Source organism: Rhea pennata, chromosome 3 (assembly GCF_028389875.1).
Source record: "Rhea pennata isolate bPtePen1 chromosome 3, bPtePen1.pri, whole genome shotgun sequence".
NCBI lineage: Eukaryota > Metazoa > Chordata > Aves > Rheiformes > Rheidae > Rhea > Rhea pennata.
The window spans coordinates 29,704,406-29,721,922 of NC_084665.1; the positions used below are offsets into that span (position 1 = coordinate 29,704,406).

Sequence of the window (17,517 nt, forward strand, 5' to 3'; positions counted from 1 at the left end):
AAATAGGTCAGAATGGACCACTGCAATCCAGACAGACTTCCTGCCCAAAGCATGGATTAAAAGAATTGCAGATGTGAAAACTGTGCGTCTTAAGGATACACTTTTGTATACAACTGAATATACAGATAGAAACATCTGACATACATCTCTGAAAGCAGAGTAATAACCCTACAGAACTAAGCAACAACACACCAGGACAGCAGCTGCCAATACAGAGTCAGTCAGGAGTACTCTTAGAGAAGGATGTAGTCCAGAGCGGAGACACAGAGGAGTAAGTACCTGAAACAAGAGATAGCAGGAGGGAAGGGAGAGAGTTCAGAGTGACAGTGCCTGAGCAACCAAGGAAAGATAATCAGGGTGAAAAGTCAGAGAAGGAATGAGGGTGGACAGAATAGAAGCACCTGCTTATTCTGTCTCCAGGAGCTTCACTCATTCTGTGTTTGGTTGAAACCACATGGGAGGTTTCCATACTCCCAAACATCAAGGCAATTCTGATGAAGCAGCAGAGATAACAAACCATCTCCCTGTAAATGAAGAAAAAGGGAAAAGGAGGGACCTTGACAGGTAATAAATTTAGAAACATCCCTGTTACCCACTCAGTGCCCTCCTTGCCCTCCTCTGCAGTTAGACAACATGGGGTCATTTCAAGGGCCTGACAACTTTTGCAGGTACCTCAAGTTTAAAAGCTGCCTGAAGCTCCAGAGGAAGCTGCATTTCTGACTATCCAACTCAGAATTCACATAAATCTTTGGGGGGGTTAACAGAAAGTCTCCAGAGTTGGGAACATGCTGTGCTAGACACCGAAAAACATTTTTAAACAGAAAATTGTTCTGCAAATAGCCCCAACCTAGAAAGAAAACATACAGATAAGAACTTGTAATAATAATAGTAAAAAAGCCTAAATAGGAGTATAATACATCTTCTTGTTGGTCCTGCCCTCACGTAAGCTCCCTCTCCCATGAAGTTACTTATGCCAATTTCTCCACTGTCTTTACTCAACCTTGATGTCCATTTCTCATTCTCTTCAGCCCATGAGTAAGTAACATCAGAGAAACAAAAACAGAACTTCCATAGTATGTTATCAGTTCAGACTCAGAGCCATTTAGAGCCCAAGTAAAGAAAAAATTACAAACAGAAGAGTCAAGAAGCCTTATAAAAACTTCTCACAGAAAATTCTAGCACCATGATTACTATTCCCAAAATGCAAATATTCTAAAATAATTACATTTGAAAAATCAAGAATGAACAGAGGTAAAAAGCATTAGTGTCGATAATTCTTTACTGAGTAATTATCCTCATAAAATGGCCTGCCTCTCTTCATTCATTTCTCCTGTTCAACATCCTTTTACATGCCATTTTCAGCTTTTTCCTCCTTTCAAGCAGGGTATCCTTCTGTTTTTTAAATAAGCTGAGAAAATGTCAAGAGACCAAAAAATAGCACTTTTCAACTTTTAAAAATACAGAGTATATTAAAAAGCCTTCATTGTTAATAAACATTTTCTATACATCCTTAAGCAGTCAGAACTTATCACGGATTGGTATTTTTAAAAGTGTATCCAGGAAGTGCATCCAAGATTATCTTTCTTCTGGCTCTGAAAGTTTTAAAGGCATGGTTTCCAGATCAAAAGAAAGAGAAAATAAGTCCTGTGCGGGTGGGATTGAAAACATGTTTTTGGAGATGAAAAATGAACTCTGTGGAATACTGCATTAATCCATTGCACCACCTAAGAGAATACTGTATGTGCAGCACACTTCACAAGTTTCAACTTCTCTCTTCCCAACTGTAAAAACATCTTTTGTCTGTGACAGAGTGATAGTATTGCCTTCCTGACTAATCATGAGGGATACTTATTAAAGATACGTAATACAAAACAGGTGCAAGAAATATGTACTTCAGCATAGAACCAAGCACTTAAAAACATAAATTTCACAAGAAGTTCAAGTGCTCTTCTGGGAGGTCTAAATCAAGTTACTATCCAATGCCTAAAATAGCTCAACTCTCTTCAGAAAGATTTAAATAGAAAGAAGTAGGATGTCATGCCAACAGTATTTGTTCTTAACAGCTATCCACAACAAAAAAATATGCCTAGAGGAAGATTTCTCTTTTCTTAGTTTAATCTAGTATTTAATAAAAAGTTGTTCTGTGTAGTCACATCAGTATTTAATGTTTTTTAGTCACTGCACATTCATCCAAGACATACTGCAGCAGTAACTTCAGCTCTAGTGACATTTCACGGCTGCACACACAGCCACCCAGCAGTCTCTCACTAGGCTTGCTAGCAACATAGGTTACAGGCAGTTTTATTCATTCAAAAGTGGTACCAGGTGCATAGGATCAGGGAGGGCAAAGAGTCTGCACAGGAACAGCTCGCTGTGCCTATTGCAGAAAGCCTCAAACCTAGGGTGCAGGACACAGGGAGGCAGTGCAGAGTCATCCCTGCTGCCTTAGAGGGAGCATCTTTCACATGATCGCCTAGTATTACATTCACCTCTCAGTTAAAAACAGTAGCAGCCTTGTTTTCACAAATTGTTGAACATTATTTATTCTGTAATAAAAATCAGTGTTTTTTGTTTTAATACTCTAAAGTGATAAATGCTAGGTTCACAACAACAGTACCTCTGCATATATTTAGAGGGTTGTAGCACTTGGGATTCAATAACCAAGTAAAAACTGGATAAGACGACAAAGTTGTAAGATCTGACTACACCATTTTGAAAACCAGTGATATGTCTTCAAAAGTCCGAGAGATAATACTGGAAACATTATTAATTACAGTAAAAGCAACTTCAAAGCAATGTCCAACTAACAGATCTGTCTAGTTAATTAGCACAGTACCATATGAGTACATAAAAAAAGCAGCTGGAAGAGAAAACTTCTGGCAAACTTTCACCACTGATTTTCTCTCAGAGGTTGTCTGCTCCCATTCTTGGAATTAAGTTGCATTTCTGTTGCATATCAGCTAGAAAATACAAATAATCTTTGTTCTCACATGCTTAATGCCTTTTGTAGATCAGTGTACTCTATGAAACAGTTAATTAAATTTACAGCATAAGAAATGAGGAAACTATTCTGTACTGCTGGTTATATACAGGTGATTTCTTTTTTTAACTTGACATCAATATTCCTTTTCTCTTTGTACTAATCTTAAAAATAAAGCTTATCTTGGACACTAAAAACTGAGCTCAGAAGAGAAACAGCTGGAAGGAAGTTTCACTGGAAAACATTTAATTACAGCAGGTTTATTTCTTTGACCTGTAGATAATATAACATTTGTTTACTATATTGAGTTTTTAAAGCCAACGTTGAAAAGCTACACTTTAAACATTCCTGCCAAGTCAAATAAAAAGTAATTCACAACAGTGTTTCTGCGCTACTACATAAAACCAAGTAAACAATATGCTACTTCCCCATTCATTCCCTCACACCCTCCTTTGTCTTCAAAACAAAACAGAGAAAAATATGGTCGCTGACACTCATGCTGCTAAACCACATGCAGAATTTTTAGGTCAGAGTATTTTATTTCTATACTTTAGGGGAGTATACTTCTCTTTCACCCAGCCACAAGGACCAATATCCAAAAATGACCTTCAAAACACTCCTGGCTAATCTGTCTTCCGTCCTCGCATCCACACACACCAGCCACTGGAGTCTGTGGATTTTTATTACCTATTCAGCCCCCTGAAAGCACTTCTCTGATTGCTTACTAGCTCTTGCTTTATTTTCAAATGCTCATATTCATTTTAATTGTCTATAGTTCCTCTGAGTAGGTGTCCAAGTATTAAATTCATAAAACATTAGAATGGTAGTAATCTCAAATACCGGAAGTGCCACCTTCTTCGGAAGCAACTCAAGCTAAAACTCTCCTCTTCCGAAAGAAAATAAAAAAGCATTCACATTCATTAGCAAGGCTCTACTTTCATCTACAACAAGTTGTCTTAATATAACTGTTACCAATAATTAATCTACCTAACATATTGATACTAAAATTTTCAAAATAACCTCTTCAAAATATTTTCATCACCACAACTGTTGCTTAATTCTCATCTTCCACAAAGTCACACCCATACGTCTCTGGCTCAAGAATGCTCAAAGCCAAGAAAGCACACTCAGATGCTTCCCCAGCTGCTTGGTTTGGTCTTGCTCTTTTTCCTATGCTTGTGCAGTCAGGTCCTTGCTGGCGACAGCATGCTGACTCAGACAAATCTTCATGTGACCCAGTATGGCTATTCTCAAATTACATTCTTGTCCTGTTTTTCTTGCTGCTTTAGTAAGTCTCCAACCACCCCTTAGAGCACTTCTTCCCTCTCTGGTAATATTCAAAACAACAGTATATCCAGAAAGTTCATGCAGATAATTTAAAGTTCTCCCATCACCCAAATCCTGCTGTAATCAATAACTCCGGGGGGGGGGGGGGGGGGCAAGAACATTGAATCACTTTTATGAAAGCCTTGTAAAAATCTGTCATCTAGTCATGCTGGTTTTTAATCATCCTGTTATATTTTTAGTACAACGATTCTGTATTCTTTCACTGTAGAGTATTTTCAGAAAGTTGAGTCTAATTCTACAAGGTGCTGCTCTTCCCTGTAAAATTTCTATTTTTGCTAATTTTCTGTCCCACTGAAGTCAACGGGAAAATCTTTAAAACTAATGTTAAGGACAACGAAGTTCTTCATCTCTATTAAGCCTAGTTTTTGCTGTCACATGCAACTAAGTTGATGCGACTCAGTCTGTTCTTAATATTTGTGAAACATGCAACAGTGCTAATGATTTCAAAAGGAAAACAACCTCCCCGCCAAAATCTAAAATCAACATTCCTTGCCCTGGACTTCGCATTACAATGCCCAAAGGAACTATTTGAATTTAGTGAAGATAAGAAAGGAAATACTTCTTCGAACCAGTCCACTGCTATAATACTGATTCAGCCTAACTGAACTACAGATAGACCCTGGAGGACAGGGGAGTTCACAGAAACCTTCCCAAGGGCCACTGCAGACCAGGCAGAATTCTGTGACTTGCTGTGACCCGCCCATGAAGACAAACAGGCTGGCACAGGTTTTTTATTTTATTCTATTCTATGCAGTCGCTTGATTGCTCACACAAAGTACCCTAAAAATGTAAACAACTTTCAGGAACAAAGCAGCTTCCAGTCAGAAATTGTGCCTCATAACGATATGTGCAGCTGCACAACCCACTGGAAACTTCCACAAGGAGCTGAATCTTAGGCAACACAGTCCCTCTCCTACAGGCCCCCAGCAAATGGAGGCAGCACACACATACATTTGGACAAAATGTACTTCCCTCTCTTCATATTCAAGCCACAGGGGAGAAGAACTTACTGCATCCTCTTTTCTCCTAATTTGTGCCCAATACAAGCCAAAGAGAATTTAAAATCTCTCCAAAGTGAAGTGACTGCATAGTGAATAGGACAGAGGTAAAGGAAAATAAACTCCTTCTACTGTTCTGTATCAACCTCAGGCTACACACTGTCTGCATTTTGTTATAAATCCACACAAGACTTCTAAAAAGTAAGTTAACATAATCAACATTACACGTGTCCAAAACAATGCGCACAGACATTAAACAAAAACACAACACTTCCTTTAATAATCTTCACTTATCTGATCCTGCATCTTCTAAAAATACATAATCGCAGGCTTGCTGAAGTCAATGAAAGGTGGATTAGATTGGTAACGTGCCAGATGATGATCTAATTGATGTGCAGATGCTATCATTTGAAAAAGAAATAAATTTTATTAGTAGTTACATCTGCTCCATGATTAATTACAGCAGTCCAATGAAACCTTCTTGAAGTGAACACTTTGAGAGGGTACGCACACTCTCATTAGAGTCAAATTTTTTAATAATGCATAAATGAGAGATCTTTCTAAAAACTAGTGAGAGCAGATCTACGACTGAAAGCTTCAGTCAAAGTGTTGTTATTCTACTTTATTAATAACAATCAAGATATTGATCAATGCACGTAACAGCCTTAGAAATCAAGCAACAATCACATTACATATTCTCACAAGACAGAAGCAAAAACAAAAGCAGTCTAACGTCTGCTTTCTCTGGCAAATCACTCTGAAAGTTCAGGCATTTGGGAACTTTGAAGAGAAAACTACCTACACAAACACACATATACCGTGTGTATATACAGTGTACGTACATATATAAAAAAATAGCATATTTATTTTTATATATGTATACACACATATACACACACATACATAAAAGTAAAGTAATCAACTGGACGAATTACAGGAGCTGAACTGTTTCCTGGGCAGCCTCTGCCCAGGCTTCCTAAAACTTCTATTTAAAGCAATCAGCTGAAAGGGATTGGGGGCTGTTTATGTTTTCTAAAAACAAACTACAGATAATTCATCTACTCTGTCATATAGGCAATGACATAGGTCAAGAGTTAGGAATAATATATGCTCAGGATTTCTTCCCCCAGTATGCCCATAAGCTCACCTACCTTGACTTGAGAACAGACTTTTGTTCAATGTAAGATGTAGACCTACAGAGCATGCTATCTTAATATTATAAAAAAGTGCTCAAACTATTGATTAGTTCTTCCCAATTCTTCATGCTTGTATTTATCCTTTATCTATAATATCAATTAAAAAATTAACAAATTTTACATTGAAATTTTGATGGCTTACAGAAGATGCCGTACAACAAGAAAAGCTGTAAGCATCTTACCAACGAATGTATACAAACAAAAATTAACTAAATGCAGACTGAAAGAGATACAAATTCTGCATAGCTTCATGATGGTAGCTCAAATCACTGGCAAGATAAAGGAATCATTGAAAAAGAGAGGAGAAACTGGGAAGAATCTCAGGTGATCATCTGTCCATCTTTCAGGTCCAGGCACAGTCATATACACAACAGATCTCCTGGCAGATCTGTCTAATCTATTCATAAATTCCTATCTGACCGAATTAATAAATTCTTTCTTTCACAGACATCAGCTATTAAAAGCTTCCTCTTTTCCAGACATAAGTATTTCTGGAATAATTTTGGTTACTCAAAAATCTCTTAATAATTGAATCTCATTTTTTGCCCTGATCTTTCCAATTTCATCTCTGTGTGCTCTTGCTTTCTTTTATATTTGTCCTAATCTAGTTTCAGTAGGTTTCCTCTTTCCTCCCGGAATTACTTGAAGAACTTTTAATTTAGGCAAGCTAATGTGTTCTTATTTTCTATCTATTCTGCACTAGGCTAATTCCTACCTACACACTTGGTAGTTCTTCAGGGAAGTGATATCAACTCTTCATCATTCCTTTTTCTTAAGGCTCGCTTCCATGTGATTTCTACCTACGAATTCTTGGTTTACTGAAGCCAACCTTGAATTTTACTGATGCTTGACTCCAAAGAGCTTTTAGATCAAAAAAGCAGACGTGAAGTTAGAGAGCAGCTGCTGTCCCTACCTGCATGCCTTACAAATATCTCTGCAAGTCAAATATTCAGATTACTAGTAGTAAGTACAGGTCATTGAATAAAGCATTTATGAATTAACCTTTACCTAACTCCACAAGTAATCTGAATTTCTGAATTATTTTTAAACAAATGGAATATATGCTGTAGGAATTACAACCTCGAAGAGGCAGAGGGTCGAAAAAAATGGATTATCCTCTGACAAGAATATCCCATAACCTTCTGAATCATTGTTAGTTCCTTGAAAACTACAAGAAGTCAAAAGTCCCCCCGACACACGCACAAAAATATGAAGGCTTCCCAAGTTAGATTTTTATACACTTCCATGAGTCTCAGGACCAGCACATCCTTTCAGCTGATCAACTGTAGAACTAGATCATAAAACAAAAAGAACAAAAACAAAAAACCTAAACAAACAAAAAAGAAAGCTTGAAATATTCCATCAATCAAGACCACCAATAGAAGATTTCTGCAATTTTTTGTCAAATTACATATGTGATTTCCCTCCATCCCCTTGACCCATGCCATTCTGGATAACAGAGAAAAGCAGAAACTTCACTCGTAAAGTAGACACAGAAGCAGCTTGCTTTCTTTCCTCCCTTTTTTTTTTTTTTTTTTTTTTGGTCTCATCTTATCTAGGTCAACACATGTACTTGTGATACAACTACTCATTAAAACAACAACAGAGCTAGGAGAGTTATAAAACAACAGTATTCTTCCTACTTTTCTTGAAAAGAATTCTTATGTAAAAGCTGCAAGCCATAAGATCATTTTATTTTCATGTACCTTCACACTCATACATTGCTTAAGCCACAATTATGACACTGTACAAGATTGCTGCTTTCACAAAAGGCAGATAGTAGATACAAAAGTGTTTAACTTGAGCTATCAAAAACACTTTTTGTCAATTTTACTACTGTGGAAGAACAGGCCATGTTTGAACAAGCAATCCATTCTGAACTTTCAGAATGATCTTTCTATAAATTAACATTTGGCTTGGAAAAGATTAAATGATTGCATAACTGTGATTGAAACATAACTGAAATATACCTTCAAAATTTATTACATTGCGCACTGCTGCATAAGTTTTAAGTCTGAATAATTCTAACTTTCCTCTTCAAGATCTGGCAGCATATGAACACTGAAATAAAAAACAATTAGGCAATGAACTTAGTCAGCTTCTGACTAATGTGACTAGATAAACTAAATGTAATTACCTGAATGTCCTTTTTATAACACATCGGCCTTCTATTGATGGAAAAAAAAATAGTTTTTATTGAGTTCTGTACAGATTTACTCTTCTCAGTATGGGTTTTCATCTTGGTTTTATACCAAAGAGAAAGTTAAATTCTCTGCTGTCTCATGCAAATGCAGTGCAAACAGTTTCAAATACTATCAAATCTAATTTTTCCTTAAGTAAAACTTCAGACAAGCAATGCTTTAATGAATAGTTCTATAACATAATAATTATCTGCAGTTCTATGAACTCTTTTTCCAAGATCTATCTTACACAGATGAAAAAGAAACTGAAATCATGCATCCAACAACCTCTGAAAGTCACAGTACTTTGCTTTTTGTACTACTGCTTGCAGCAGCTGCACACCAATTATCTGTTGCAGTATCTGGCATTAGTACTTCAGTGGTACAGCACATACTGCCACCTCCGTTGTGGCACATCTTTATCACCCTACATTATTTCTTATGAATGCTGTTACTTTTAACTAGCAAGAGTAAGTTCAGCATTTGTTATAAACTAAATTTGATTAAGTATTAAATGAAGACTTTGCACAACTTTTATTCTCAAGTTAGCAGTCTTTCCTCAATGCAGTAGACAAACTGCAGTACTAGCTCCTAGTAACAGTAGAATTTCACTCAAAACTAATCAAAAACCAAGTGTCCTACCTCACACAGTGAGACCACCTCCCAGTTCACAAGCATGGGGGGAAAAGAGAAAAAAAAAATAAATAAAACAATCGAACCTACCCGTACAATCTGGTTAGCAGCACCAGCTTACATGACAAATCATCCCTGGGGCACTTTAGGAAGCATCCCTCCATTATTATTTTTGTTTTGGGTCACTAAAAAGAGTGGAATGGCTTTGGACAGCGCAGCCAGTGCAACTCTCGTTATAAGGCACCTCACACTCTCTGAGAGAATACCCAATTTTTTCTAACACTTCAGGGTGGATTCCAGTTTTGTGACATCTTTGAGCTGCACAGGGAACAAAGCGATGGCAATCCCTTTCCTCAGGTGCAGCAGCAGCTCACAGGGCTAAGCACTTGCCAATGTATAGATGCATAGACTGACACTCAGAGCAGAAAGAGGAGGACAGAATCAACCCACACACTGGGATGACCTTGACAATCCCAACTGTCAGCCACATCCAGATTCAACTGGCTGAACCTCTCCATCCTCAATCCAGCTACATGTCATCCTTCATAAGCATCATGGAAGAAATAAAACGAAAACAGAAGACATCAACTTTTAAAGTACTGAACTAGTTATCAGTTTTTCATTTAATTCACATTAATTAATTCACACTGGAAACAAACTGGTATGTATGTCGAGGGATACAAGTAAAGGTGATAGTAACAACTCAACAAGGACTCCACTCATCTTCTCCTTACAGTTTCCTGTAAAGTCATGAATTTAAAAGGGAAGTAATATGCCGGAAAGGATTAAACCCCCCACCCACGATCCAGCTTACAATGGGAATGTGTACCAAGACGGATTACAAACTGGGGCAGACTAACAGAGCTGAACATGTACAATACGGCTTTGTTGGAAGATTGCTTGTGAAAAACAGGCAATAAAATGAGTAACTTATTACCATGATAGCTTTATTAAAAAAAAAAAAAAAAAATCAAACACACTGAGCCGACTGCCATAAACCAAAGGAATGATTTATGAGGAATGAAGAAATTTGATTCCAAACTGATAGTGAGCTGTTCTCTAGATTGTTTTCACCAGAACACAATATAAAGCTTATCACAACTTGCACAGCAAATTGACAAGAAGCTGATGGTGTAGCAGGAAAAGCAAAAGAAGTGATATGTAAATATCCGGGAAAGTAACAAGCCCCAGTATCTATGATACTATTGGTGCTTGGAGTCCTGAAATTAAGCTTTACCACAGATTTGCTCTGATTTTTGGCAAGTCACATGAATCTCTCTGTAGATACATGTTTAAATCCATAAAGATATTTGCCCTCAAAACATTTTAAACTCTAGAGATGAAGCATTATGTGAAATACAAGTGCTGCTATTTTACAACTTGTAATCTTCTAAGGACCTTTGAGAGTTGCATTCCACATTTATCACCTGAGAGAATCGACTCAAAAAGCAGCCTTCATACATGGTTTAGCAGCATGCGAACATTCAGCACAACTCTTTACATTATACTTGACTATGAACAATAACAAAAAATAAAACAAAGCTTACTTGCAGAAGTGTTCCATGAATAGCATTCTGTCGTATGCAAGGACTGGTGCAGTCTGGAAGACCTTTCAGCAATGACACCGCAGTCTGTGGTACCTCATTTACCATTACAAACGGAACGAGGGCCTGACCTGACATCTCACGTGAACGGTACACTGGAGAGTGTCCACATCTAGAAAAAGGAGAAATAAATTCCTCTGTAATCTAGATATAATCCACTGCTGTGGCTATAAATTTAAATATTTGGATTAAGTGTAATTTTTAAAATGATTACATAATTACAAACTAAAATATATTCCTCGCAAATCAAATCTACAGTGTTTCCTCTCAATAGTGAAAGACTATTTGTCCAGAAAAAAAAAGCAAACTAGAGCTATGTTGGAGACTTTTTTTTTTCCCTTCAGAATTTTGTTTGTTTATATGAAGTCAACAGAATACATATATACACACACACACACATATATATATGTATATGTATACACACACACAGACACACACACACACCATGAAACAGGAAAGTGTATGTTTCTAGTCAGTGTTTCCTGGTGTTTATGGTACTTACCAAACAATAATCATGTTTAAACATATCACAAATTTGATTTAAAGCAATTACACTCAATGTTCTTAATCTTATGGTTTTAGAAAAAACATTTTAGGCCATACCTCCCACTAGCTTTTAGAATATATGTAAAGCTTGGAAACAATTTTCTAAATAGCAGACACATTGGAAAATACTTTCTATTATATATGATGGGTATCTGAATAATAAATATTTTTTACTTATTAAAAATTAACTCAGACTCAAAAATACATACAGAACCAGACCAAAAGAACTTTTAAAAAATCTATTAATGTTATTAACACTAACTGTATATTTACGTGTATATAGCTGTGTAGTTATAAATATATGAAGCAGTATAGCTATAAATATATGAAGCAGTATAGCAGTAAAGTTAAATATTTATTAGCATTTTAACTAGTTATATACTACTGAAGAATGAAGTTGAATAAAAATCTTTTATAAAGTAGGCCCAGTCTTTCAAAGCCGATGATGTTTGCGTGTGTAAATTTTTGTAACATAGGTATCATTCAACCATCAGCAGCCTCTGACAAGAGGGTTTAGAAATGGATGTCCAAATGACTTGGACGGTGCAAAATGCGCTATAGCAGAACTTAGGTTCTGATACCTCCCAGCTGATTATGATGACTCACAGATATGTCCTTCCTTCCTCCTCCTCTCTGCTTTTTTCCTTTGATAGCGTCTTACAATATTTTTGGTTTATAATATCACACAAGATTAATACTGTCCCCTGCTAAAAACGGCAAACCACTTTTCAGCTCTTCCAAACCATCCCTACAGAGTCATGTCTACTTATTTTAAAAACAAAATTAAATTTAAAAGTATTTTAAGGTTTCAAATATCCTTAGTGAATTTAAATCAACTCAAAGTGGTTGTTTAATTTTAGTTCAAATCAAAGAAATACAGAAAACATTTTTCATCTTGAAATAGCAATTGAATTCGAGTTTTGAATAGAAGACAATAAAAAGATTTTATTGAAATAGCATAATATTTCTGACAATTTACTCATGGTAGGCCATAGTATGCCTGAAAAACACAAACATTGCTTTGAGGGAGTACAAACTCATGCTACCCCTGCGCTAGTCTTCAGCTGCCATTCAGTATCACCCTCAAAGCAAGGCAGCATATTCTATCCTCCACCTCCCCATCTTTCCTCTCTTAGGGAATTATTTTCAGAAAGACCATCTTTATGCAACAGGAAATGGAAGGAGCAGCTGTTCTTCAAAACAAGATGTGAAAGCAGAGCAGTCACAACTGTAGGTTTTTCCATATGGAAAAGCTTTAACTTGGCATTAAAAAAAAAAAAAGTGAAAAAAGTCAGCTTAGCATTAAAAAAAAAAACTATTTTTAAACAAAAACTTTAGTTCTACAACACAACAAACTTAAATCTGACACAAAGTGATTTGTCTGTAAATCATTCCTGCATTTTTGCTCTAACATGTTTTCTTAAACAAGAAATTCTCATATATAGCTGTTTCTTGCCAAGTAAGTAATACTGACATTGTTCTGAATGTTTAGTTTTCAGTTAGCTGTAACTGTATATTGAAAAATGCCTTTTATTTTGTTCATGACCTTTTACAAAGATGATTTCCCAAGGCATCTGACATCTCTTCAGAAGGAAGAGTGGAAAATGCCAGGGTTTGCTCTAACTTGTGCAAGGGTACTTTCCCAAAACACATGATTCAGAGAGGGTTTTCTCCTGAAACACAATGCAAGTCATTAGAATGGAATTGTGTGCCTTTTTCCTGGTAATAAACAGAAAAATGGAGTTGAGGACAAGGTCTAAGTGACTTGATTTTAACTTGGTCCTCTTGTAAACTTTTTAAAAGAATTATCATCATATATGCATTATACATGTATAAAAAAAGCAGTATTTCCCATGTCAGCTTTTATTCTAGACTGTTATTTTATCAAATTTATTACAGGAGTGAAAGTGAGTGCTATATATTTTGGTTGACAGAAACAATTTCATATTAAGTGTAGAATTTTCTTAGTTGCCACAGCCTGGGTCAGTAAGAGACTCTGCACCTCAGCATTTATACTGAATGCACAGCAAAAGATTCAATTCTCAGAACTACAGACAGTATCATTTTCCACTTCTCTGCCCCGAAGTTTTGTTCTGTAAGAGGACCTAAGCAGTTACTGTTTTCCCCCTGACAGAGAAGTCTAACTAGGATCCTCAAATCAGGTTATGTTTTGCCTCTTTGAGGAGTCGCAGTGAGGAAACAGTAACGTGTTCCTCCCTGCTGCACAGGAGCCCAACTGCCCAGCTGCTGGAGAACTCACCAGGGCCCAGGAGATCTGCTTCCATGATCTTCTGTGCCCAGGGGCAACCCAGATCCACAGCTTCTACTTGTCTGAAAGGCAAACTTAACCACTAGCCTGCCCTTGTACACAGCATCTACTATACACTAATAGGAACTGCAGCTCTTGCACTGTAACAGCATATTCACAAGAACTTGCATCTTAATGGGAAGCTTCATAAAGAGCACTCCTATGAAATCATTACTGAGGAACAAAGGCACCACAAAAAGTTTAAGAATAATATAGTATTCATTTAATAGGAATACACATGAAGAATTTGTAAGAGATTTTGCACTGGCAAATAGCTTCCCCTATCTAAGAGGCATTAACATTCCTGGGGTATCTTCCCCCCCCCCCCCCAATAGTCAGTTAAGAAAGTTTGTCCATCCGTTCCCCAAAAATACTGCTGGTAACATTTCAAATCGCTCTTTCACACACACAATGCAAGATATCACACCAGGTCATTACTAGTGATCTATTCCTGAACCTCCAGATCTCCTGAAGGCACTGCATATGTACAGCTCATGTTTTGAAGGCACTTAAAGGCTTCATTCCTTAATCATACAAGAACTTTGCCAGGAGAATATCAAAATATACACTATTTCTTTTCCTAATCTGTAAAGGCATCCTAGATTAAAAACAGGCAGGTTTGATTTCTGCTGGATCTCACTTAGATATCACCTGTTATCTGTAAAGGAAATTAAATGGGATCAATTTTCAAAGATTGAGATGAAGAACGAATGGAAATACAGTAACTGGGTAATATAAGACACAACACTAACCCAGTGTAGCAACTCTTGTTTTCTTGTAATACCAGTCCCCAAGCCTAGCTATACAACTCCTTAATACTGACACAATATCCTGTGTTCTTAAATATTTATTTTATCTAGGACTTAGCACCAAGCATGGGAAGCAATCTGACAAGTAATAAAAAGAAAAATCATTAGACAATTACAGCAATCCCTTTAAGGCAGTTTGATCTGCACTGAAACCTGGAAGTTAAAGAAGTATTTTAAGGCTATTGAACTATTCTGGTGACTCTTCCTGGAGCCATCTAACACAGTAGCATCCTTGAGATTCGATCCACCCATCCGGTGGCAGCTACCCTGCCAATGCACTGGCAGACAGGAACAGTCCCCCCTACCTTGGCCATCTCCCTGCCCAGGCTGTGAGCTTTACCTGCTGAGGATGTGAAGCTGCTACGGGCTGCCCTGCTCTTCCTGCAGGCCAAGCAGGAGCAATAGAGTTGTGTGCCTGTTAGAAGAACATCCACACGTGTGCGTATCCTTTTTGATTTGAAAAATATTCAGGGTCAGGGGATTTATTTTCAGGATGCGATCTCTTTCACCTGTACATCATTTATAAAATAGACTTTAAAAATCTATGAAATAGCTAAATGTTATGGTACATTAAAGCATGTAGTATGGCAGCCTAATTTTATTGTATCTCAGAATAGCAATGAGCAATGAAGACTTGCAAAATCCTTACATGACACGCTTCTATTAATCTCTCAGGGTTATTAACAACTGTTAGAAGTAGTATTCTGTGTGAAATTCAGTACTGTTTATCTAGGTGCACATGAGCTTCTGGATGTAAACATGTTTGCTTAAAACAGTTCATGACCAAGAACAAAAAGTTAATAAATCTGACCAGCTTTCACTGTGTAACGGTAGATTCAATGCATTTCCACTGCTCTGTTCCAGCTTTAACACTTAGATCTTGAACAAACCTGCTAACTGGCATAATTTATATGAGCAATTCATATAAGGCACAGAAAGATTCTGCACTCCTCTGCACATTATTAAAGTATCTAATTTATTACTTTAACTATGAACAAGAGAACGCTAAGTAAAAGTTGAAAGTAAAAAAAAATTAAAAACTTGATTTTTTTTTTTAAAGAACCACAGGTGTCTCTTATGTGTTTGTTTCTTTTTCTCCCTTTCTTATTACTCCCTTTCAGCAGATCTTACATTATCTAAATTAACAAATCAAGCAAGGATTAGCTTTCATATGATTGTCACAGAAACAAATGAGTAGAATTAATTTGAGAAATCACAACTATAGTTAAAAATGACATATCCATTACATTAAGTAATGCTAAGAGTTGTTAGAATAGGCGTTAGCATGGAAAAATATCTATTTCTAGGTATTTTTGGAAATTGTCACAGCAATCTACGCATTGCTAATTTCATTGCTTATTAGCACATCAGGTAATTGTTCCTGCAGTCCCATAGGTAGTATTGCAGCCTCACGATTTTTGTTCTCAACCAAAAATCAATGCACATACATTGCCTTGACAAAATGGCAGATGAGGGAATCTGGAACAGCAGCCACAAAGATGGGTCTGAAACACAAGGACAACCGACCGATCAAAGAGGACAGGGCAAATTCTGTATAATGCGGCTCTGACCTTGTAAATCAACTCAAGTACCCTAGCATCAGCACAAAAACAGTATGGAGCAGAGGGAAGAAGGCAGACGAAAAGCACAATTGCAATTCAAACCAACCAGTTGTACCTGTTATTTAAAGTATTTTAATAGACCCTAGACCTTTTTTTTTTTTTAAAGAAAAAACTAATCTTAAATATATATATATATATATATATATATATATATACACACACACACACACACACACACATATATATGTAATTGATAGCATCCTTGAAAGCTGGAACTAGTTATGTCATAAAGTCCTATCAAATGCACTGTGAACCTAAAAAGGAACAAAATGAAAAAACTTAAAAAAAATTTAAAAAATGAAAACGAAAAAATATTTAGCAATGGACTCAGTTCCTACTAGAAAGAATTATTACACTAGATTCAAGAGCATTTTCCTGATTGTAGTGACTGAAATAGCTCCTACAAAGTTTCCAGATTGTCTGTAAAAAAAGGAAACAAACGATTTCATTATACTTCATATTTTTCTTCAAATTCTGTGAATAATTATATTTAGCAACTTCCAAATGGAGCATTACAGGTTTCAAAGCAAGAAAAGGCCTAAGAGCAGCATCAAAAGTATGCAAGCTTATGATTCCACCCAATTAACATAAATTGAACTCACATAATAGATACAAACAAGCAGAAGAGTAACTATTAGCAACCTTAGAATAAGGTTTTCTGGAATATAAATATTAATTGCTATAGATGTAGCTAAAGTTTCTTTTGTTCTTTTATAGATTTGCTTGATTAGTGGTTTTGGTTTTTTTAAGGAAGCATCTATTTCTCTTTTTTGTTAGACTTCTATACTTCCCAGAAATTAATATATCTACAGCATATAATTTTTCCCACTTTTCACTGTGGAGACCTGCAGTATTATTTGCCTAATGACAACTTTTCCTCCTTTAATCTGAAATGATCAAGAAAAAAAAAGATAATTTGAGTGTTAATCTAGTATCTCAACTTTTAACTGAAAGAAGAAAAAAATTAAAATTACGGAAGTATTAACAGCTTTGTCGGTTATAGATCCATAATCAACACATGAATGCAGTCCAGAAAGTATTTGAACACAATCATAGAAACAGGTTAAGTTTAATTTCAAGCTATTTGCGCAGTACTAACTCTCTAAACTCGTATCAATTTTCTTTGAAGTGAAGTTAATGGTTGCCCAAATTTCTAGTCTCTGTAGAGAGGTAAGTGGTAAGTATCTTAATCTTTCAACATAGCCAATTAAGATAAAACTTCATATTTTTTTAACGGCAATGTTTTCCACACAAGCACTTAAGGAATCAGAATAGTTGCACAAACTATGTGGGC

The 17,517-nt window shown here is 36.3% G+C and overlaps 1 protein-coding gene across 3 annotated transcripts in view; it reads right to left on the bottom strand.

The window, feature by feature from the left end:
* The window catches only part of THADA (THADA armadillo repeat containing), a 170,297-nt gene that overhangs the window by 81,009 nt on the left and 71,771 nt on the right, over positions 1 to 17,517 (bottom strand). For all 3 annotated transcript variants that reach the window (XM_062571896.1, XM_062571899.1, XM_062571897.1), the window contains one exon: positions 10,882 to 11,050. In XM_062571896.1, the coding sequence (XP_062427880.1) occupies positions 10,882 to 11,050 (169 nt within the window). The remainder of the gene's footprint in view (positions 1 to 10,881; positions 11,051 to 17,517) is intronic.